General features: G+C 38.1%; 1 protein-coding gene across 1 annotated transcript; it reads left to right on the top strand.

Moving 5' to 3' along the window:
* The first annotated feature begins 13,601 nt into the window (after positions 1-13,601).
* LOC129940352 (protein arginine N-methyltransferase 1) lies at positions 13,602-22,550 on the top strand. The gene is made up of 6 exons (XM_056048661.1): positions 13,602-13,748; positions 20,711-20,907; positions 20,967-21,087; positions 21,156-21,460; positions 21,518-21,705; positions 21,765-22,550. Exons 1-6 carry the CDS (start codon positions 13,739-13,741, stop codon positions 22,459-22,461), a joined length of 1,518 nt encoding a protein of 505 aa, XP_055904636.1. The 5' UTR covers positions 13,602-13,738; the 3' UTR covers positions 22,462-22,550.
* The last annotated feature ends 1,187 nt before the right edge of the window (positions 22,551-23,737 follow it).

Raw genomic sequence — 23,737 nt, 5'->3', positions numbered from 1 at the left:
GTCTGTACCATTAACTTTACACATACCAGTTCAATTGATAATACAAATGGAAAAGATACAGAAGAAGAGAAATATGTATTTTTTACCGCTATGAGAACACCTCCACCTAAATCCTTTGCATTACATCTAGAAAGAAGTTGCTCTGTGGTAAGATTTTGAGTCGGTTTGTTCACAGTAGATACAGTTTTAGCTTAATGGTGGGATCAACGCAAGGACTTATGTTGCATGATATATCGGTTGGTTATCCAACGCTTCTTCAAAAACCATTCAAGGGGCACAATGAACTAGAATAGCCAATCAAATTTTAACAAACTAGTCTTGATATTAGGTTCTCTTGCTCAAAATGCAGCAAAATAAAAGAACATTTAACTTGGATAAAAACTTTTGTTTTTTGTTTGGATCCTGAGTAAGCAAGAAAGTTTCTTATCAGCTGGGAACAGGTTCAATTTAACTAAGGCTGGGTTCACACATACAACTTTTTTGAAACCAAATAGTTCGATCGTTAGTTGCCCAATCGTTTGTTCTACCTCTGGAACAGGATGAGGTTCTTTAACTTCAGAATGCTGGACACTAAGCTGGAGGTAAGAATTTTAAAAAAATAGATCAGAATTACCTCCATGGTTGGTATTATGTGTAACCATATTGCCCCTTTCTATTCCTTAAAAACTTATTTTTTAAACATGATTCCCTCTTATTTGTATTTCAAAATCTATCTATAAACAAAATTCTTACTCTAACATATTCCCTCAAAAAGAAATTTTCAGGAATTTTACTGCAACAAACAAAACTAAAATTTGGTATTACCGAACTGTTCAAATGAAAATACTAACCTAATTGAGGAATTTGATATAGCTATAGTTGGCAATGGAACTTCATAAGTATGCTTCTCGTATCATTGTCTGTACACACAAATACGGAGGCCCCCGCCTATTGTTTCCACCTAAACTTCTAACTTCGCCAACAAAATGCTATAAGCTGCTCTAAGCAAACTACAGCTGAAAAAATGTTATGTTTTGCTGTTTTACAAAGTAATGAGTTACACTTTTGTCCATTTCCAATTATACTTAACCAGTGACTTACAACTCTCAACCATTTCTGTGTGCGAGTAATTGCAGGGATGGAGGGGACCTACAGTTTATATGCCGAATCCAAACGGCTTATTTGCGAAAGCACTTTTTCATGACAAGAGTTACTCTTGGAGAATTTGTCAATACCTCCCAAGGGGCAGCACCCGTGAAAAGACTTAAGATGGCATAGGCAGGGATCGAACTCAAGACCAACAGCTCATATTGCGTTCGCAAATAATTTAAATAAACAAAAAACAGCACTAATAAATCATTAATATACATTTACAACATTTATTTGGACCATGTCAGATTCTGTTGGTTCGGATTGTTTCGTTTTTTGAACGAAGGTCAAAATGAAGCATTTAAGTACTATTCACATGAGCACGACCAACGACCAACGAATGAACGAATATTCGTCGATTTTGACGTTTCTTTCACATGAGAGTTTTTAATTCGTCGCGAATAAAGCCACAGCCGAACACCATTCATAACAGAAACCAAAACAAGAATGATTTTTTAGGTTAAGTACGCGCGATTATTTTATTCGTTGCGAGTGTGGATAATGTTGCCCGGCAAAATCCTCATTCAAACCCTCCAAGTGGGTGCCAGGTGGGCAATGATCACCACAGTAGTCCTGTGCGTTTTTGACAGGATGGTGATTAGCTAAGGTTGAGTTGGATCGCTGAATTGTTGTAACTCCTCAATAGTGCAACGTTCGGAAACCCAATTTAATCATAGTTTAGAGGTTCCTAATTTCAGTGGTGGTGTGAGCGTACTAGTACGAAAACCGTGCCGAAGAATGAAAGGCTGGGGGATAAACCAGCCGTTAACGAGCTCTTTCGGATGCTGTGGCAAGGTCCGTCATATTTCTGCCTTACCCCGGCAAGCGGCTCTGCCGGGGCTGACCGTCTTTCCGCTTTACTCGTGGGAATACAATGAAAAAATTTAAAAATAAACAAACAAACAAAACAATTATAAAACAAAAAAATCGCACCAAGGCTGCCAATGCGGTCACATCACCTGAAAAGGCTGTCGAGCCTAATCAGGTGTGTGAACGTGTTGTCAATCCTGTGGTTGCAACTAGTGGCGAGAGTCCTTCTCCCTCTACTAGCCGCAACATATACTTAAAGGAATTACCCGTCAGTGGAACAGCTGTGACGCTCGGCAGTCCCAATGGCGGAAATTCCACACCCCACCTCTTCCCCGCTCCTGCTAGGACGTCGCAAGCGACCCCAAAAAGGGACACCCCATCCGGAGAGACAAAATCTGCGACATGTGGAATTGACTCAAAGGGTGAGGGCACACCCGGATTGGCATCGGTAGCGATTAAATCTGGAGGTGGACCCACATCTGTGACACACGGACATAGTTCTGGGCCGGCCAAAAAGAAGTCCAAGAAGTCACAGGCCAATCGAGACCAACGCAATGCCGAAAGGATTCTAGCCGCAGTCGGTGTCATACCGGCGGCGGAAAGAACCCCAGAGCAAACGCGTAAACTCGAGTGGGCTAGTGGCTTTCTTAGCAAAAAAGCTAAACCAACCTGCGGCGACTCAACGTCAAAGCGAGATAGGTCTTTCGAGGGTGACAAGCCCGAACCAAAAAGGCAGAAGGTGCTTTCCAACAGCACATCAGCAGTCAACAAAGATCTCTCCTTCAGCGACGCGCTCAAAGGTAAGATCTGTTGCACAAAATTAAGAAGGTATTACGCAAACACAAGAGTTTAAACTAAACGTTATAATATTTATTGAACGACTAAGCGGAATAGAAAAATGGAATTCAGTTTTTATACAAATTGTTATATACAAAATGATATTATATGTATTGTATGTATTGTGTGTAATTCTAGGTACTATAGTATAAGTGTTGCTGTGTAAGTTTATTATATACTTCAATACTACCTCTCAAAACTGTACTAGTATAAAGATATTAATATGTATGCCTTAGTGTTGGTACAAAAAATATATTTATAATTCTAAACCTAACATTTTAGAAAATTTCAAATGTTTTTCTTTACATAAGTTCTTTATAAAAATATCTGATAACATTTCATCTGTAGGAACATAGTTAAGTGAAATTATGTTTTGTTGAAAAATTTCTCGCACAAAGTGCACTCGAATATCAATGTGCTTACTACGACTATGATATACAGGGTTTTTTACCAGTTGATGCGAGCTCAGTTTGTCACCATTCAACTCGATGGGTTCTTTTACTAGCTCCGGAAAACCAAGCTCCTTGATGAAAGACCTTAAGTAGACTGCTTCTTTTGCCGCTGCGGATAGCGCCATATATTCGGCTTCAGTGGTACTTAAGGCCACTGAAGGCTGCTTTCTGGACTCCCAAGTAATCGCCGCTGTCTTATCGCCAATGAAAAAGGCATAACCGGTGTAGGATTTTCGGTCATCACTGGCACAAGCCCAGTCCGCATCAGCAAAGCCTTTTAATTGTCCACTAGTCTTTCTGTAAAAGAGTTTAAAATTTAATGTATTGTTAAGGTACCTTAATATATGTTTGGCAGCTGTCAGATGTTCTGCATGCGGGTTTACATTGTATTGTGAAAGCTTATTCACTGAATGTAAAATGTCAGGCCTCGTTGACACACCCAAGTACAGTAATGAACCAATCACTGACTGGTATGTTGTTCTGTCGATTTCACCACATCCTGAACAGCCACTGCACTTTGAAAATCTCTGACCAGGATCCAAAGGAGTGCTACACCTTCGAGTCTGAACCATATTGTGTTTTTCTAATAAGCTGCGTATGAACTGCTGTTGAGAGATACTTATACTCCCATCGCTTTCACGTACTACCTCTATTCCCAGGAACTGATCGATAGGTCCCTTGTCCACCGTGTCAAATTCCATGCTTATTTGGGTCTTGATGTGAGTGAGAACGTTCAAATTGGAGCAGGCTAAGAGGATATCATCTACATATATCGCGATTATGTTTATTTCATCATTTGTGTTCAGCGTGTATACACAGGTATCAGCATTACACTGCTTAAACTTTAATTGGGTGAGAACTTTGTGTAATTTGGCGTTCCATTCCCGCCCAGCCTGTTTGAGACCGTATAACGCTTTCTTTAACTTACACACCTTCTGCTCATTTCCTTCCTTAATGAACTGCTCTGGTTGAGACATGAACACATCTTTTCTTAACTCTCCATTTAAGTAGGCAGCAGTCACATCCATCTGATGCACCATTAAATTGTATTCAGCAGCAATCGCCAATATGAGTCTCAATGATGAAAAACGCACTACGGGCGAAAATGTCTCGGTGTAATCCAACCCGAACCTTTGGCTGCAACCCTTTGCTACCAGCCGACATTTGTAGCGATCTATGTTTCCGTGCTTGTCCCTTTTGATATTAAATACCCATATACATTTGATGATTTGCTTTGATTCTGGAGGATCCACTAACTCCCACGTGTTGTTTGCTAAAAGAGTATCGTATTCTTGTCTCATCGCTTCTAGCCAAAGTTTACTATCTTTCCGGTTCAATGCTTCTTTTACTGTAACGGGATTAAGAAATTGGCAAGAGTCACTTACATGAGCATTAAGTCGTTGTCGTGAACGAAGCAAATGTGGACTACGTGTCCCATTTCCATTATCCCTTTCAAGCGCCTCATCGTAAACCTCATTAGAATTGTGACCCCCAGAACCACCATTGACTTCATCATCGGCATAATTCTCAGAACAATCACTCACAGAACCACCATCAATCACATCATTGTTTTGCTTCAAAGGAAGAACAGACTGAACTGCATCACTCGAACCACCATCGATCTCATCAGTGTTTTGCTTCAAAGGAAGAACTTCTTTTTCTGGAAAAACTATAATTTTATAATCATTAGAATCTTTGGGCAACAAACCCTTATCCATGTGTTCTAAAAACTTGACATCACGACTTTTAAAAATTTTCTTGGATTCCGGTTCATACAACCTATATGCTTTTGATTCAGGAGAATACCCCACCATGTAGCATTCGATTCCCCTTGGGCTGAATTTTGATTTTCCAGGGCGTTTGTCAAGCATCACTGCTTTTGAGCCAAATATTTTTAGGTGTTCGACTGAAGGTTTTTTCGAATGCCATGCTTCATAAGGCGTCATAGCATCCAAGGATCGGGTCAACGAACGATTTCGTAAATATACGGCGGTTTTGACAGCTTCGCCCCAAAGCATCTCTGGAAGACTTGAATGTAATAGTAAGCACCTTGCCATCTCCACAATGGTCCTGTTGGCGCGCTCCGCGACACCATTTTGCTGGGGAGTGTACTGCACGGTAAGTTGACGTTGGATGCCCTGCGTATCCAAGAACTGCGAAAACTGTGTACTGAGATACTCACACCCATTGTCAGTGCGGAGTATTTTTATCTTCTCTCATGTTTCCCGTTCGGCTCTAGCTTTAAAAAGTTTAAATGAATTAAAAATGTCACTTTTATTTCTTAATAAGTCAATGAATATTTTTCGACTGAAATCATCTATAAAAAGACAAAAATATTTATAACCCCCTGGGGTCGAAACCCTCATAGGCCCACAAATATCACTATGTACAATTTGTAATACTTCTGTGCTTCGATTTGTGGCACTTTTAGGAAACGGAAGGGTGCACAATTTGCCCTTGAGACAGGTTTCACAATCAAACGGTTTGAATTCTTTTATATTTAATCCGTGCACCATTTTGTTCGCGTTCATTAAATCCATTTCCTTGAAGTTAATGTGGCCAAAACGCTGGTGCCACTTTGCAACATCGTTATTTTCCGATCTTATATGAAAGAAATGTTCCTTAGCATCGTACAAATATAAGTTATGCATGTTAACTGCAGTAAGAACAATTTTGCCGGTTGAATCTTTAATTACCGCGCTCTGGTCTTTAAACACAACAACGTTACCATTTTCAGCTGCCTTACATATCGATATAAAATTTATGCTAAGTAACGGAACAAAAAGAACATTATGTAATTTAACTTGCACTTCTTTAGTTTCAATACATAAGTCACCGATCCCCTCTGATGATATATAGTTGTTTGCAGCTAGCTGAATTTTTTCCTTGTGTGCTTGGAGAGAGACGAACATACTCCGATCACAACACATATGACTGGTAGTACCACTATCCAAAACCCAAGTCGATTTTGTGAGCTCTGCGTCTGTATAGTTAACTGGATTTAACATTGCAAAGTGTGCAGTTGGCTTCGTAGTGGTCGTTGACGTTCGACATGATGATGCATGGTGTCCCCTCTTACGGCATTTGTAACACTTACCACGTTTCTGTTGCTGCGCTTGTATATACGAATTAGGTGTTTGTACTGTTTGCGCATGAGATGGTGTATGCTGTTGTTGTACATTTTTATACCGGTGTTGCTTGGAGAAAAATGCTGCTTCTGTAGTTTCATGCAAATTGTCTCCTTCTCGTCTTTTTCCCTCTTCTATTAACTTCGTCTTTAACAAATGAGGTTTAGGTAATTCATCGCGAGACTCGATTGCGATGACGAAGTTTTCATAGCTTTTGGGTAGGCTTGACAAAAGAATAATTGAAATTAATTCATCTTGCATTTTTATGTCTACTTCTTTGATTTTCTCGAACAGATCGAAAATGTTATTCAAATGACTGACAACGGATGTGTTTTCTGGCATTTTGAGATTCAAAAGATATTTGAATAACGTTACCTTTCTAGCTGGTCCCCGTGGGGAATGGACTTCTTCCAACTTCTGCCATGCTGATTGGGATGTGCGGCAACTTTTTATGTGAATGACTTGTGATGATTTAACTGATAATAACATCGTTGCCAGTGCCTTCCCAACCTTAGTCTTCCACGCAGGAACGTCATCGGCTACCGTAGGTTCTGCAATCTCTCCAGACACGTAATCCCACAGTTCACTATGAACCAATATGGATTGCATTTGCACCTTCCAGCAATCGTAATTTTCGTCGTCCAATTTTTCAATTTGATACAGCCCAGTACTCATTATTGTGACTCTAGGACTGGGCCCATAACCTTTGTTGCACAAAATTAAAAAGGTATTACGCAAACACAAGAGTTTAAACTAAACGTTATAATATTTATTGAACGACTAAGCGGAATAGAAAAATGGAATTCAGTTTTTATACAAATTGTTATATACAAAATGATATTATATGTATTGTATGTATTGTGTGTAATTCTAGGTACTAGTATAAGTGTTGCTGTGTAAGTTTATTATATACTTCAATAAGGTCATTGCCGCGGTCATTGACAGGAGTCATGTGGATGGTAACATCTCTCATGATCATTGGGCAGAGGTCAAGGCTCACCTCGGTTTCAGATTTTTATCTGTTATCGAGGAAAATCCGGGGCCTCTCCCAGACACAGCCGATGCAGGATGGTACCAAAATCGCATCAAACTCATCGCCTGTGGTGATCAGAGATCTTTCGATCTATACAGGGCTGCTGTCAATGGCTTGCCAGAAGTCTGGCCGGGTGCCAAGCTCGAGGTTGTTGCAAGGGAGAATATTCCTTGCCGGCCAAGAGCACGTATAATGGTCCCGGCTCTTTACAACTGTCCAGACATGATCATGAAACTGATCAAAACAAGTAATCCGGACCTGCCTACTCACGACTGGAAAGTACCAAAGGTTGAGAAGGAGACAGTGGGTCACTATAGATCGGCTCTCGTGCTGATCAATAGGGAATCACTGGCTCCACTGGCCGCGACCAAAGGTGTGATTAGGTATGGTTTCGATGAAATCATGATGCGTATTTATAAAAAAGATGAAGATACGCTAAACACGCCCCCCACAGAAGCCTCTTCAGCGGAGGGAAGCGATTCATTGGCAACGAAAATGGAGGTCGATGCAACACCAAAAGTGGAACCATCGACATCCACTGCCCCAAATAAGCCATCCGACGTGGAGGCTAAAACTAAAGTCGACAGTAACTCCGACATGGAGACTGAAGACGCCACCTTAGGCATCACCCAGAGTGAGGAAGACCTGCTTAGGTCCTCCTCAGACGAGGAAAACGCCGACAAAACAGTGGTGGAGGTTGATCTGACTAATAGTAGCAATGCTGCGATTAGTACAGATTAATCTCCATCACGCCATCATGGCCACAAACAACCTGATACTCCGACTGCATATGAACAAGGAAGACATCGTCTTAATACAGGAGCCGTGGGTCTCAAACTCCATCATCAGAGGTCTCAGGACTCCTGGCTATAAAATATTATATGCATCGGAGAAAGTGAACCAAGGTCATGCATGTTAGTAAAAAATGACTTAAACATATTTTTACTCCCCAATTACAGCGACAAGGACACCACCACCGCTGTCCTAGCAACAGATAAAGCCACCTACTGGCTTATATCCTCCTACCTTGGCCACGACAGCCCAATTCCAGGAAACACCTTGAGGAAGGCAACTGCGGACGCGCAATCGAAAAAAGTTGGTCTCCTAATTGGTTCAGACGCTAACGCCCATCACACGGTATGGGGTAGCTCTGATATAAATGAGAGAGGTGAGTACTTATTTGATTATTTACTAAGCACTAACCTACTCATAAGTAATATTGGTAATGAACCCACATTTGTAACCAAGAATAGGAAAGAGGTACTTGATATTACACTTACCTCTGACTCGATCCACAATATGATTTCAAACTGGCATGTCTCAAAAGAGAATTCCTTCTCTGACCACAAATACATTCAGTTTGAGCTCAAAGATGTAGCAAATACATCTACGGGATTTCGAAATCACCGGAATACCAACTGGGAGCGTTATAGGGAGGTACTAGCACAACTGCTTAATCATAACCTTCTTAAAAGCTCCTCCAGTAAAGATGAACTAGACCTTTCTGTAAATCATCTCACCGAAGCCTTAAATGAATCAATGAGATCTTCATGCCCTGTAACCATTTTAAAGGGTAAAAAGAAACCTCATTGGTGGCATAAAGAATTAGAACCATTCAGAAAGAGCTGTCGTAAACTCTTCAACAGATCTAAGTACACTAGATCTCCTTCTGACTGGGACTTATACAAACAAGCTCTAAAGCAATATAAAAAAGAATTAAGAAAGAGTAAGAGGTCTTCTTGGAGAAATTTTTGTGGTAAAATAGAAAATACTTCAGAAGCCTCAAGACTCAGGAAAATTCTCTCAAAAAGTCCAACAATACCTAGTGCTTTAAAGACAGAAACAGGCACATGGACTATCACAGATGAAGAATCTCTTAACCTGTTATTAGACACCCACTTTCCAGGTAGTTCTAACATACTCAACGACTTAACATCAGAGTCTCAAGCTTCTACAAGCGATTTAGTTGGTCTAATAACGCGGGAAAAACTGCAATGGGCCATAGACAGCTTTGATCCATATAAATCTCCAGGACCAGATGGAATCATTCCGGCCGAACTACAAAAATGCTCAGACATGATTATTCCACCATTGGAAATCATTCTGACAAGCTGTGTAAGGTTGAGATATATTCCCAAAGCCTGGAGAATGGCAAAAGTAGTCTTCATTCCCAAAGCAGGGAAACCCTCACACGTTAACCCTAAAGATCTACGACCAATCAGCCTATCATCCTTCCTTCTTAAAACCTTGGAAAGATTGATTGAAATTTATATCAGACATAATTTAAAACCATGTCTCATTTCCACAGCTCAACATGCTTACTCTAAGGGAAAATCAGTAGAATCAGCACTTCACTCACTGGTACGTACTATTGAACATTCCCTCGAATACAAAGAATATAACCTGGTAGCGTTCCTAGATATTGAAGGAGCTTTCAACAACGTCAGTTACCAGGCGATCACAACAGCAATGGATAAGCTGAAATTAGAGAAGTCACTCATAGATCTTATAAGTCTCATGCTCAAAAGCAGGACAATAATTTCTAACATGAGAAGTTTTACTACCACCAGATCGGTGAATCGAGGCACTCCCCAAGGTGGAGTCCTTTCGCCTCTTTTATGGAACATGGTAGTAAACAACTTACTTACAACATTGGAAACAGAAGGTTTCAAGGTGATTGCCTACGCTGATGACGTTGCGATATCCGTATCTGGGAAGCACCCCCAAGTTCTCTCGGAACTCCTACAAAATGCCCTAAACAGGCTAACTAAATGGGCTAATCAATGTGGATTGGACGTCAACCCACACAAAACAGAATTAATACTCTTCTCGAGAAGATATAAAATTCCTCAGATTAGCCCACCAAAGATTAAAGGAATACCATTAAGCTTTTCCGACCAAGCTAAATATTTGGGCCTCATTTTAGACAAAAAACTAAATTGGAAGGCAAATATTGATGAAAGAGTAAAAAAGGCTACTGTAGCGCTTTTTACTTGTAAAAAGGCCATAGGATCAAAATGGGGCTTCTCCCCAAAAATAACCCACTGGCTATACACTTCGGTAATCAGGCCGATACTCATTTATGGAGCCGTCGTATGGTGGACCGCACTGGATAAGATGGTAAATCTAAATAAACTCATTAAAGTCCAGCGGTCAGCAGGTATGTGCATCACAGGAGCACTTCGCACAACACCAACCGCAGCACTGGAAGTGCTTTTAAACCTAACACCACTTGACATCTTCTCTAAAAAGGTGGCTGCCAACTCATGTGTAAGGCTTAGAGCCACCTCTCAATGGACCAGTAACAATACTGGACATACAACCATTCTAGACAATTTCAGATCTATCCCAGATCGCTTAGACTATACCACCCAAAAAATGGTATTTGGTAAAAGATTCCATGTGTCCATCCCTTCAAGATCCTCCTGGGAAGAAGAGGGACCCCTGGAAGACGATGCGGTACACTTCTACACTGACGGTTCAAAGACCGATCACGGAGTTGGAAGTGGTATCTTTTCAGAACAACTGAATCTCAGTCTATCCTATAGACTTCCCAATCAATGTAGTGTATTCCAGGCAGAAGTAATGGCGATTAAAGAAGCACTATCCTAGCTCAAAGAAAACGTTATATCTTGTAAGGATATACGAATCTTCTCGGACAGCCAAGCCGCTCTTAAATCTCTCGCGTCTGTCTCCACAAACTCTCGAACAGTCCACGATTGTCAATCATCTCTGAAGGAGATGACGGAACAGTTTAACATTCACCTCATTTGGGTGCCGGGCCACAGAGACATTCCGGGAAATTGCAAAGCCGATGAGCTCGCCAAAAACGGAACACTTCTACCTTATGTTAGACAAAAACATAACATAGGAACACCACTTGCTACATGCAAATATCTTCTCAAGCAATATGCTTTAGAAACAACAAATACTAGATGGTCACAAAATACCACCTGCCTGGCAACCAAGCAAATATGGCCAAGTATTGACTTAAAACGGTCAAAAGGCTTGATATCACTAAGCAGACAAAGTATAAGCTCTACAATTGGAGTAATAACGGGACACTGCCTCATAGGTAGACATGCTCTGAGGCTAGGGGTCTACACAAATGACTTCTGTAGAAGCTGCATGGACGAGGAGGAAGAGGAAACAGTCCAACACCTTCTATGTACATGTCCAGCACTCTCCATTAGAAGGAATTACTTTCTCGGTAATCCCTTCTTCGATAATACCAGTGAACTGGCAAATATTGACACAAAACGTCTCTCTAACTTTATTAAAAGCACAAAATGGTTTGTTTAAATTCATTACTCTCCCATGAGTAACCTCATTAGTGGTATACCAATGGACCCTTGAGGTCTACGTGTGTCAATGATATCTAGACAGCCACTCTAACCTAACCTAACCTGGATAATGTAGAACGCGAATAAAGTTTGACAGTTCGTATCAACCATAATTTTTTTCGCGACGAATAAATTTGTTTTCTTAAATTTATTAATATATTATAATGAAAAGTAAAAGTATGTATCATAAATCAAATGGAAACTATATTGCTATCGTTTTGTTAAAAATTTGTGTGGAAATATGTCTTCAAACGTATATAAACTCACATTTTGTAATTCATTCGTCGTTCGTTGGTCGCGCTCATGTGAATACTACTTTAGATGTGCCTGAGGACTAAAATGAAGCATTTTGATGGGCCAGACCACTAAATGTGAGAATGTGTTTGGTCACGCACATTTTCTCACATTTAGTGTGGAGTTAGCTTGTAGGCAAACCAAAATGTCAGTCTGAGATTCCGATCTTGGTAATGGAGAATTTTTACCCTATGTATCTGAGATTGAAGGCAGATAATGGCTGCGTTCAAACTCGATCCGGATAAGGTATAATAATGGATATGAGGATTTTTATTGAATGAGTTGAATACCTAAATCTAGACAAAATAAAAACAACTTATAGCTGCTCAAAAGAAGCAGACAAATATTTATATTTCTAGGCACAAAATAATTGTAAAATAACAATTTCAACTTTAATAATTTACTGGATTTTTATCAAAAAACATACATATTTAAAATGAATTGTCAAATTCAACCATGAGTTGAATCAGCTGTTCTGTCAGATACTGACATACAAAAGAAATTCTTGGATACCTTTTTTGACATCCCAGCTATTTTGGGTCCTCTGCTCCTTTAATATAGCCACACACGACAGAGTCAAAGCCCGAGCCGATCCAAAATCGACCAGGTGAGATTGATCGGACACCATTGGACCGGTTCAAAATGGCATTTAACCAATTGGATCGGTAGTGTATGTCCACTAACAAAAAGGCACCCAGTTACCCCATTTGCTTGAGATTGAACAAGAAAATCAACCGTTTCTTTCTCATTGATTAATGTAGTCAATTGGCCAGCATTATATTTATGAAATATTGGAGAATTTTCTCAGATGGATTGACAGAGCAGGAGATTGAAATTTAAACACAATTTTTTTTTTCATTATCACCTAGTAATCAAGTTAGTTTTTCTTTCCTTTTATCCTTTTCAAATTGTTTAATAGAAAATTGTCAGGAAATCGAATCATAAAAATTCTGTTCTCAGATTTGTCACAGGAAAAGTGATAAATTTGTAAGACTACCTATCAGAAATGATGTTTATAATTCTGAGAATACGGAATTCTGAGATCTTAGAAATTCATCTCCTTTTCAATCTGGCAAAACTTGGCCAATTCAAGTTCTGCCACGTTAGAATTGCGATCGCATGATTTTTTCTGTTCTTAACAAAATTTTCAAGTCAGAGATAAAGTCACTAATAAAGAGTTGAAAAAAGATTTTTTATTTAAATAATTGAATTCATTTTTGAATTGAATGGATCTCGCTTCCGTCGTAATTGTGCACAATTGAGCTCAAAAGCCCATTATGACTACATAGACTCTATACTTTTCCATAAGAAATGATCGGGACAACTAACCCATGCTTAGTCAAATGGGCAAAATCCTCTCAGTGCATGTTGTTCTTTCTCTCAAAAGTCAAAAGATTGGGTCTAAAGCTATGCTCTATGAATATGCCAGCATTTAAAATCACTTCATGTTTAAGTAACTGACAAGTTTCAAAATAACCACTAAGTTAATTCACCACTCGCTTTCTCTTCACACACACTTTAAAAATATGAATTGCTTACTTGCGACAACCTCATTTGACATTTGACAGTTGTTGGCTAAAGAAACCCCCCTTCAAATCTGGCTGTCTCTCTGATATTTGATTTCAATTCGTAAAAAAGTACGATAAAATAGCACGTGTAGTATTATTATTTTGTTTATTACATATTTGTTGAAGTTAACAATAGGCTTTTAAAATGAATAAAGGTAGTACAAATTGTTTGTTTAATAAAACATATTTTAGTTCTAAATCTTTTTCTTTATAAGTAAATATATAAATAAACCACTAAGACTAAACATGTCCCAAATAAAGAACAGTGTCGTTGAATTTTCTTTGAGGGTTTGAAAATAAATTGTATTAATTGTGATCAGAAGAATAGTACAGCTCTCAAAGATATTTATACTTCATAAAAACATACGAAATACGTAAATTAATGTCCCGAGACTTTGTGTTTAAAAAAGGTTTCTTCGTAACATTATCAAGTATTTAAACTTTATAGTTCGGATGAACCATCTTTCGAAGCTCTGTTCTGGAAATTAGTCAAGTCAAATTGTTGAAATATCACAATGTCTTCTTATATTTAGAATCCCTGCTTGGATTAGTAATTACCTTTCGAATCGTTCAATACAAGTTGTATTGGATGGATTCAAGTGTGAAAACCACAAAATAAAACCACAGGGCTCCGTTTTATCTTCAACATTCTTTCTCCTGTCTGCAACTTCTAATCCAATTCATTGTTTCGCTGACGATAGTACTATTAGCTTTTCATATTCGTTTTCAGATTCACGTCCCTCACCTTCGAATGTGGAATTGCAACGACAAAATATGATAAGTTCATTAAATTCTGATCTAAACAGCATTGTACAATAGGGAATAAAAAAACCGCGTGGAATTTAATGCTTCTAAAACCCAATGGTGTCTTGTATCGATAAAGCGAGATATACCCCCTTGCCATTATCAATAGATGGCACTTGCATAGAGGAGACTGAACATCTCGATATTCTCGGTATGTGTATCACCAACCACCTTTTTTGGAATGATCACATACGCGATGTCGCCAAAAATGGGATTGGGTTTTCTAAGGCAATGCAAGAAGTTTTTGCCCCCCTCTGATCTGGCTGTTTTCTGCAATATATACGTCCAAAGCTTGAGTATAACTCCCATATCTGGACTGGTGCTCCTGCCACTTACTTAAACTTCTTGGACAGTATTGAACGTAGAGCATTTAGATTGATTGGTGATAATACCATCGTAGGATCATTTACGTCGCTCGAACATCGTCGTAAAGTTTTCTGTAACCTTTTTTTACCGTTATTTTAACGGTTTATGCTCTAGTGAAATAGCCAGCTGCATTCCTCCCTTAAACAGTTCAACCGTAATACTCGCGCTTCTAGGAATGCTCATCAGTATACCCTCGAGCCCAACTTCGGTCATACCGTCAAGTATATTCGTTCTTTAGCCGTACTACGCTAATGTGCAATTCCTTACCATACTCTGTTTTTCCCAGCCATTGCAATATTCAGGAATTCAAAACCAATGTGAACCGATACCTCCTTTCAACCTCTCTTTCCCTTTCCTAGTGCTCACACTGTGTCTGCATAATAAGGGTTCTACCTTATTACCTTGTTATTGTCCTGAGCAAAAAGAAGTAGTCCAAAAAATGTGTACTCCTTCGAAACACATACTTTCATGCTGACTAACAAATTGAAAAGGCTATCGGGGACTATCGTTAGTTAAATACTACTCAGAATAAGTCCAGTCGACGAAATTCGGAAACGCTGGTATACGTCTGCATTGTTCCTTACCTTCGTATCTTGACCAGGCTCTACTGTTGGTCCCAGATACAAATTGTATGTTGTTGCTTAGGTAATGTTGGGTTAGTTAAGGAAATTCTATGGTAAGAGTCCTATGACGAAAGGTGTCAGTCAGCATAGTCACTTGGATGAGTAGAGTTTAACGTGCTAATTTGTATTCGCAGACGGACCCCTCCTCTACCAGGATAGATGACGATATCCCCACACCCGCAGGAGCAATGACTTCATGGAACGTATGGTGGGTGAGTTTAGTAGGTCATTGTTTGGTGTTAACTTAGGTCCTCAGACCTGTTAAGTCCTTTGGGAACCTCTTAAGGGGCATAGGGCCTCTACTACGCCTACGCGCCATCGTGTACAGTTTCCCAAGATGTGTTTCAGTTCCCTCCAACTCTTGCCTAGTGACGCTGATTCCGCCTCGTCTGTCCTGCGCCATGTGCTTCTCGGTCGTCCGGCTTTTCTTCCTTCTTGTATGAGCGGATTCCACTGCATTGCTTGGCCTGCAATGCGGTCGTTAACTTTTCAAAGCGTATGTCCAATCCATTGCCACTTACGTCTTCATATTATAGATTCTATAGGTTCTTGACCTGTCCTATGAAGCAACTCACTTGATATGCGGTTTGGCCAGAAAATCCTTAGGATGTTACGAAGACGTCTATTCACGAATGTTTGCAGCTTTCTTGTTATGGCTGAAGTAACCTTATAAGTGCTGCACCCACAAAGAAGCACAGATTCGACATTTGCGCGAAACAGTTGCTTGGTGTTTGAACCATTTAAATTAGGTGGTGTTGGGTCATTGATAATGAGATGGTGCAAAAACCAGAGGCGGCAACGGCTGGTGTATGTTTGTTTCATAAACAAAGAAACAGTTCTCTTCATCTCTATTGAGAACAAACAAAAACTGGAAAATATTAAATTTTATAAAACCAATGGCAATAACAATCCTTCAGTCATTTAGAAAATAATTCCTAGAATGGAACTTCTGAGGCCTTTCCTCTTTAGTCATATGATCTTTTTTTCTATCACAATATGGGCTTCGTTGTTAATTATGCTCATGTGGTTGTCGCATTCGATGTTCGAAGTTATATAAAGATACTGATTAATTTTTTTTGCAAAAACATCAAGTTCCTCTAAGCTGCGAAAAAGTTACTAAATGTTTTTAAAATTCCAAAAATTAATGAATCATATATTTTTTTGATTCAATTTGTTGTGTAATTTTTAGTCTGGTCTAGTTAAAATGTTTTTCAATATATTTGTATTACTTAATGTCCTTAATATATTTACGATGATAGAAAATAGTTAAAATAAGTAATAGCAAAATTTCTTGTGCTATGTTAATATTTGAATAGTCCAAACTCAAGAAACTACACCACCAAAAATACAAACAACAAATTACGATAATTTGGTGGTGTCCACTTCATCAAATCAAACTCATCTAACTCAAATAAGCTTACTGTAATAGATAAAATGTCTGTGTGGTCTTGGCCAATTTAATAAAGTAAATAATCGTTTTGGAAAAACTCTCGACTTAGTTTTTTTGTCCGACATAGTTTGATCTTAAACTGCAGTAAATACTTCTGCTGTTAAACTTATAGACGAAGTTCGACATTATCCTGCTTACAATAATGTACTCAATTTAAATATGTATTCTCCTAGTTACAATTATTCTTATGACAAACTTGATATAACTTTCGCAAGTTTAATTTTGTAAATTTGTTTCCATTTAAAAAAAACTCTCATGCACCACAATGGTTCGATTCTTATGTAAAAAACTTTAACAACAAAAGAAAGCTTAGGTAAGCTATAATGAAACAGGAGCGGATGGTGGTTATAATCCTTAAGCAATTGTTTCATAAATATTCAAACAATTTTTAAACCGTTTCCCCAAGATTTTAACGGCAATTTCTTAAATTGGATTTAATCATACTTGGAAAACAGACAATAAATTGTATTATTTCGTAATGAATGTCCGAGTCCATTTATTGTGAACTCTAGTGTGTCCCAGGGCAGCATCTAGGCCCGATCCTATTATTTTATTTATTATTATTATTTATTTATTCTTTATTTCTCGATAATTGTTTACATTTTGTTAATATAAGAATTGTAAAGCATGACAAATATTTTGCTGTCTGTCCAATTTACTTATTTCGAGTTTTTAGTTAAAAAGAAAGAAAAGGTTAAAGTTATAAATACATATAAAAAAATAATATAACATTTACGAATATAAGTATTAAATCATAATATCAGGTTTAACAAATTTTAAATAATTAAAAAATGAAGAACATGTTTTAACAGAAAAAGGGTTTGGCATCAGGCTCTCTTATCGAAAATGCATCCTTTCGGTTTTCATGAATCCCTGCTTCTTGAAGAACATGTTTTAACAGAAAAAGAGATTAACATTTAAATTAGTTTAAAAACTGTTACGATAACCTAAGCCATGACGCACATAGAGACAAAGAATGTTCCAACCTGAGCAACCATTTAAAAAATCCTTTGTATCTTCAAGTGTAAGGAAACTCTTTGAGAAGTTAAGCCTGCGGATTTCTTGTAAGATTGGGCACACACCTAGAAGCTAGAAAATGATACACGTTTTCGGTTTCATTGCGGTTGCACAAACTACATATCGGGCGAAGGTCAGTTCCATGAGGTCTATAATTTAAGCAAAGCATTTCAGTCCTTGCTTTAAGGAAACACTCATTTGATGAAGAGAGAGTTTTTCGTTAAAATAATTTCGAATTGAAAGTGTGTAGTTTAATTTAATTTAATTTGATTTTAATTTTTTTAAAATACTTGTGGCATTCCGGATTCATGCGCTTGAAAAATAAGCGTTTAATTACTTTAAACTCTTCTAAGTTTTGATAGCCAAAGACTTGATTTGTATGGCACAGGCATGTTTTAATGGTTGCATCAAAAACTATAAAACTAAGCAGTTGCATCCACATACTTGTTGCAGAAGAAATTACTCCACATAAGATTTATTGCCGTTTTGGCTGCAGTGCATTTTTCTTTTCCATGTGTGCGAAAATCAAGGTAACGAGTTATAAAGAAACACAAGTATTTGAACTGATTTACTATTTCTATTGGTTCACGTTCCAAAAAACATTAATCTTGGGAAGTTGTTCTTCGATTATTATTTTCAAAAACCATGATTTTCGACTTTCCAACATTTATACTTAAATCCCATTAATCACAAAAATGCTTGAGCCATAGTACAATGTCATCCGCGTATAGGAGCATAGTACCACCAGGGAAATCTTTGGTTAGGTCATCATTATATGATGCAAACATTAATGGACTTAACCCACAACCTTGTGGAACACCAGCAGTTGTATTGAAGAAATTAGACATTCTACTTCCATTCCATACAGCAGCAGATGTATCGGTTATAAGAAGATTACATAAATTGAAAAATTTTGTTGATAAGCCTACGGTAGAAATTTAATAAATTAAAGCGTAACGTACATTATTTTTTGTTCTCTAAAATCTTGACTATAGTAGTGAGTGCAAATATGTTCAACTGTTGATAGACCCGATCGAAAACCGGCTTGGAAAATACTAAGTAGTTGATTCTCTTCATCAAATTTCGTCAACCTATGGTATAGAAGATGGGTGAATATTTTCCGAAGCCGCTGTAAAATCGATATGCCCCTGTAGTTTTGTAGGCTCTGGGGATCACCTTTTTTAAATATTGCGCAAATTCATGCTCTTAAAATGATTTCGGAATAGATTCTTCCTCAAGAACCTGTCAAAGAATAAATTAATATGAACCAAACAATTTTCTGATGCGTTTTTGTAAAATTCAACGGGAATACCGTCAATTCCGGCAGATTTATAATTTTTCATTGATTTCAATGTATCTTTCAACTCTTTTATTGAAATTGGTCCATCAAATTCCGGGATTTTCACTAAAGGTAGAGCATATTCAAACGTTTGATGAACCCATTTTTTTACAACCACCTAACAGCCGCACCTTTGACAAAACTGTTTTAGTTTGATAGATGATAATATCTTCTCATTTACTTCGATTGAACATAAGGTTTCTTGTCTCACCCTTTTTTTATTTTAACGGTTTATGCAAAATAGCCACATTCCTCCCCTTAAACAGTTCAACCGTAATACTCGCCCTTTTAGGAATACTCATCAGTATACCCTCGAGTCCAACTTCGGCCGTACTGTCAAATACAGAGGTTCGTTCTTTAGCCGTACTACGCGAATGTGGAATACCTTACCACATCCCCTTTTAAACCCTCTCTCCTCTTCCTAGTGCTCACACTGTACCCTACCAGCTTTGCTGCATGCTTTCCTATCTTGAAATATCCGGGACATATTGCCTGTACCTTGCTATATCATGCCTGGGTCTGTATACAAGTTTGATGAACGGCTTGGGTTATATAGGTAGGCCATATCTTCCTGGAATAGCTGCCTGGCAGTCAGTACAGATAGGCGTGTTTTTATTTTAATTAGAGTATTTTGCATGTAGTACCCGTGGCATGATGGTTAGTGCGTTGGACTGTCATGCCAGAGGTCTTGGGTTCGATCCCTGCCTGTGCCACCTAAAGTTTTTATTCACCGGAACTGCCTCTTGCGAGGAATTGACAAATTCTCCAAGAGCAATAATTCTTGTCATGAAAAAGTTTCGGCATATAAACTGTAGGCCCCCTCTATCACTGCAATTACTCGCACACAGGAATGGTTGAGAGTTGTGAGTCACTTGCCCTGGTTCTCTACGGACTGTTGCGCCATTTATTTTATTTTTTTGATTTTGCATGCTTCTCTGATTGGTAGTAATTCCACTTGAAATACACTGGCACAATCAGGAAGCCGAAAAGACTTAGAGACATTTTACGGATTCAGAGAAGATTCCCGGCTCAAGTCCACACTCCACCTTTAACCCGTCAGTAAACATAGTAACCATACCATCCCAGGAAAGAAATTCAAAATCTTTACAGAAGTTCAAGACTGGAGTAAAGTACTCGGTGTGCGTCTTGAAGTACGCGGTATGTTTGATTCTTTAAGCCTTAGCGCGCTGCACGGTACTAAATATTTATTTAAATGGCCTTGTAGTACCGACACTAGCTTTTCTTTAAACCTTCCTTAGTTTCTCGATATTGTATTTCTTGTTAAGCGCAGGCCAACACAACGGTACACAGCCGTCCACAAAATAATGTTCGATTGAAGGCCCCACTTTTTACCAACAGTTTTTCTACAGGCCTAAAAGGCAATGCAGGTCTTCCTAATCCGTTCTTCAATGTTTACTTTCCAAGTTTTACGTTACCCTCATGGCTTAAGAAAAGCGCAATATATCAGGGATAAGCCCTACTAAAATTATATGTTTTATATATTTAAATTGATTTTAGAATTTGAAGATTCCGATTCCGACAACTTTGAGGATGAAGAAGATGAAGTCGAAGATGGTGAAGTTACAATTTGTCTGTTTTGCGACAGCCAGTTCCCTTCCATAGAGCCTGCTATTCAGCATCTCGATGTAAGTCACGGAATTCAATTGGGCAAACTCAAAGCCAAGTTTAGCATGGACCAGTACTCCTATATAAAAGTAAATATATCTTTCGCTTAATTTAATATTTGAGTACAATAATTATTCCATCTTTACAGTTAATTAACTATATTCGAAGAGAAAAACCATCTCCAGAAGAAATTTCAACAGCCAAATCAATTATTTGGAATGAAGAGAAGTACCTGAAGCCACTTGATTATGAATCGTGGTTAAGTTATGGTAAGGGAAAAAGTAAACATTTAAACATGTGTTGTTGCTAACATAAAGTCGTCTGCTTATTTTAAAAGACTTCGACGATCTTGCTGCCGATGAAATTGTAAATGAAACAACCGAAACCAAACAAATATCTGTAGATGAATATAAAAAATTGCAAGACACTGTCAAAACTCTAACCAATAAAATACAGGAATATGAAGAGAGTCTCCAACATGCTGCCGAAAGTGTATCAAAAATGCGGTCTGCATACCACAGACTCGTCGATAAAGAAACTGTCGAAAAAGAAAGAAACTGTGTTTCTTCGGTGCCGGTAGAGGCAGATGAAAGTTACTTTAGCAGTTATGCCCATTTTGGAATTCACCGTGAAATGCTTGCGGTAAAATAATAAATACTTTTAACCTTAATTTCAAGACTATCTAAAAATCGTGTTTAGGATAGGGAGAGGACAATAACTTATAGAGATTCTCTTCTAAGGAATAAAGACTTTATTAAAGGCAAAACAATTTTGGATGTAGGCTGTGGAACGGCTATCTTATCCATATTTGCATCACAGGCTGGAGCAAAAGAAGTCATAGCGGTTGATAACTCTGATATCATCTATACCGCCATGGATATTGTAAAGTAAGTAATAAAGCAACGAAGACGAAGTTTTGAATTCACAGATTCAATGATCTTTATAGAAAAAACAACTATTCGAATATATCGTTTGTCAAAGGCCGAGTAGAAGATACAGCTCTGCCTGTGGAGAAATACGACGTGATAATCTCCGAGTGGATGGGATATTTTCTTCTTTTCGAAGGAATGCTGGATAGTATAATTTATGCTCGCGACAAGCACCTGAAGGAGGGCGGTCTTCTCATGCCCAATAGATGTACAATGAGTATTGTTGGGTATGGCGATGAGACTCTGCATAAAACCCACATCGCATTTTGGGATGTTATGTTGGGATTGGACATGTCAATCATGAAAAAACAAGTGCTCCATGAGCCTTTGATAGAAGTAGTTGATCGAGAGCACGTTTTAACAGAACCAAATGTTATTGCTGACTTAGATTTATCTACTGTTACAGTGAATTATTCGAATTTCAGTTACAATTTCAATCTAAAATGTTTGAAACCAGGGCGTTTGACGTCGTTGGTGGGTTATTTTGACGCATTCTTTGGTGGATTACCACATACTGAAAAATTGAGTACCTCTCCATTGGCTGAACCAACACACTGGAAACAAGTTGTATTCTTTTTAGAAGAACCTGTTAATGTTAAAGCGGACGAAATAGTAAGTGGATCGTTAGTTTGTCGAAGAAGCAAACAAAGCATGAGATCTTTGGATATTAAAATAACTATTTTCGGAAAGGACCACAACTACTATTTAGATTGATATGGAATACAAATCATGATATTTTTATAAATTCCTGAAAACTATTTTTTTAAAATTTATTATAAATAAAGTAAAAATAGTTTAATTTTTTTAAATTGTTAATTAAAAATCTGAATAATTCGGGGGTCTTATTATTTTCAACTAAATTCGACAATATTTTACTATTTTCAAATAATCCCTTCTTTAAAATTAAGGAATAATCTATCTTTCAATGTTTTTGGCCTTGTATTTTAAGTGACATTCCATCTAAAAAAATTGTATTTTTTAGAATGACTATCCTGTAAATTGCGGTAGTCTTCAAATCGCATTTTCAAAGACTGGTATCAGAACAAGGAGAGTCAACACCTGATCGTTACTGAATTGACATATAGAGAAGCACGAGATTGTTTTAGCCATAGACCATATAAATGGTGTGTCTATGGATTTAGCCATCACTACTTCTAAAAACAAAAAAGATTCTGGTTTAGATGGAATACCATATAAGTTCTATAAAACCGCCAGTTCTGCATGTTGAAATTTACAGGTTATTCAGCAACCTTTTGGAAAGAACCAAATATTCTATCTAGGAAAACTGGAAAAAGGTTGCCAGATCTAATGGTCAAAAACTTTGAAGAACGAGAGCAGCTCACGAGCTCTAAGAGTAGAAGAGGAGAGGGAAAACCGAATTTTCAGAAGGAACAATAGAGAGCGTGAAAAGCGTGCGGTCGAAGATGTTAAGAAGTTCAAAAGCAGAAATGAAGTTCGAAATTTTTTTGTGCCGAAACGAAAAAAACGACGAAAGTGGAAACATCATAGTGGAACCGCAGTAAATACTAAGGATAAGCAAGGAAAACTTCTGGAGATTCTGCTGTCAGGTAAGACGATCCATTCAATGAAGATTGCCATATCTAAGCTGAAGTCTAACAAAAGCCACCGGAACAGATGGCTTGAATGCCGAGCTCTTCAAAGCAGCTGGAGATAATTTCGTTAGGAGCATGCACCAACTTATCTGTAAGATATGGTCGGAAGAAAGCATTTTCGATGAATGGAACCTTAGTATTGTTTACCCAATACTCAAAAAAGGGAGACCTTTCAAAATCTTCTCTGCCGTATTATAGTAAACGTCAGCCAACGCCCAACGTCAAAAACTTACTAGGGGTTTATTAGGATGGTTTTAGACCAGGAAACTCCACAGTCGACCAAATATTCACATTATTGCAGATTCTGGAAAAAAACTCAAGAACATCAATTCGACTCCCACCATCTCTTCATCGATTTCAAGGACGCCTTGTGACGG

This window comes from Eupeodes corollae, chromosome 1 (assembly GCF_945859685.1).
Source record: "Eupeodes corollae chromosome 1, idEupCoro1.1, whole genome shotgun sequence".
NCBI lineage: Eukaryota > Metazoa > Arthropoda > Insecta > Diptera > Syrphidae > Eupeodes > Eupeodes corollae.
Note: the sequence above shows the minus strand (reverse complement) of the source record. Positions and strands in the feature narration are given on the sequence as shown.

Excerpts from the sequence above, each read along its gene's own strand:
- LOC129940352 (XM_056048661.1), top strand. Across the intron at positions 21,088-21,155 it reads TGAATCGTGGTTAAGTTATG|ACTTCGACGATCTTGCTGCC; the intron begins GTAAGGGAAAAA and ends TTATTTTAAAAG. Across the intron at positions 21,461-21,517 it reads TTCACCGTGAAATGCTTGCG|GATAGGGAGAGGACAATAAC; the intron begins GTAAAATAATAA and ends AATCGTGTTTAG.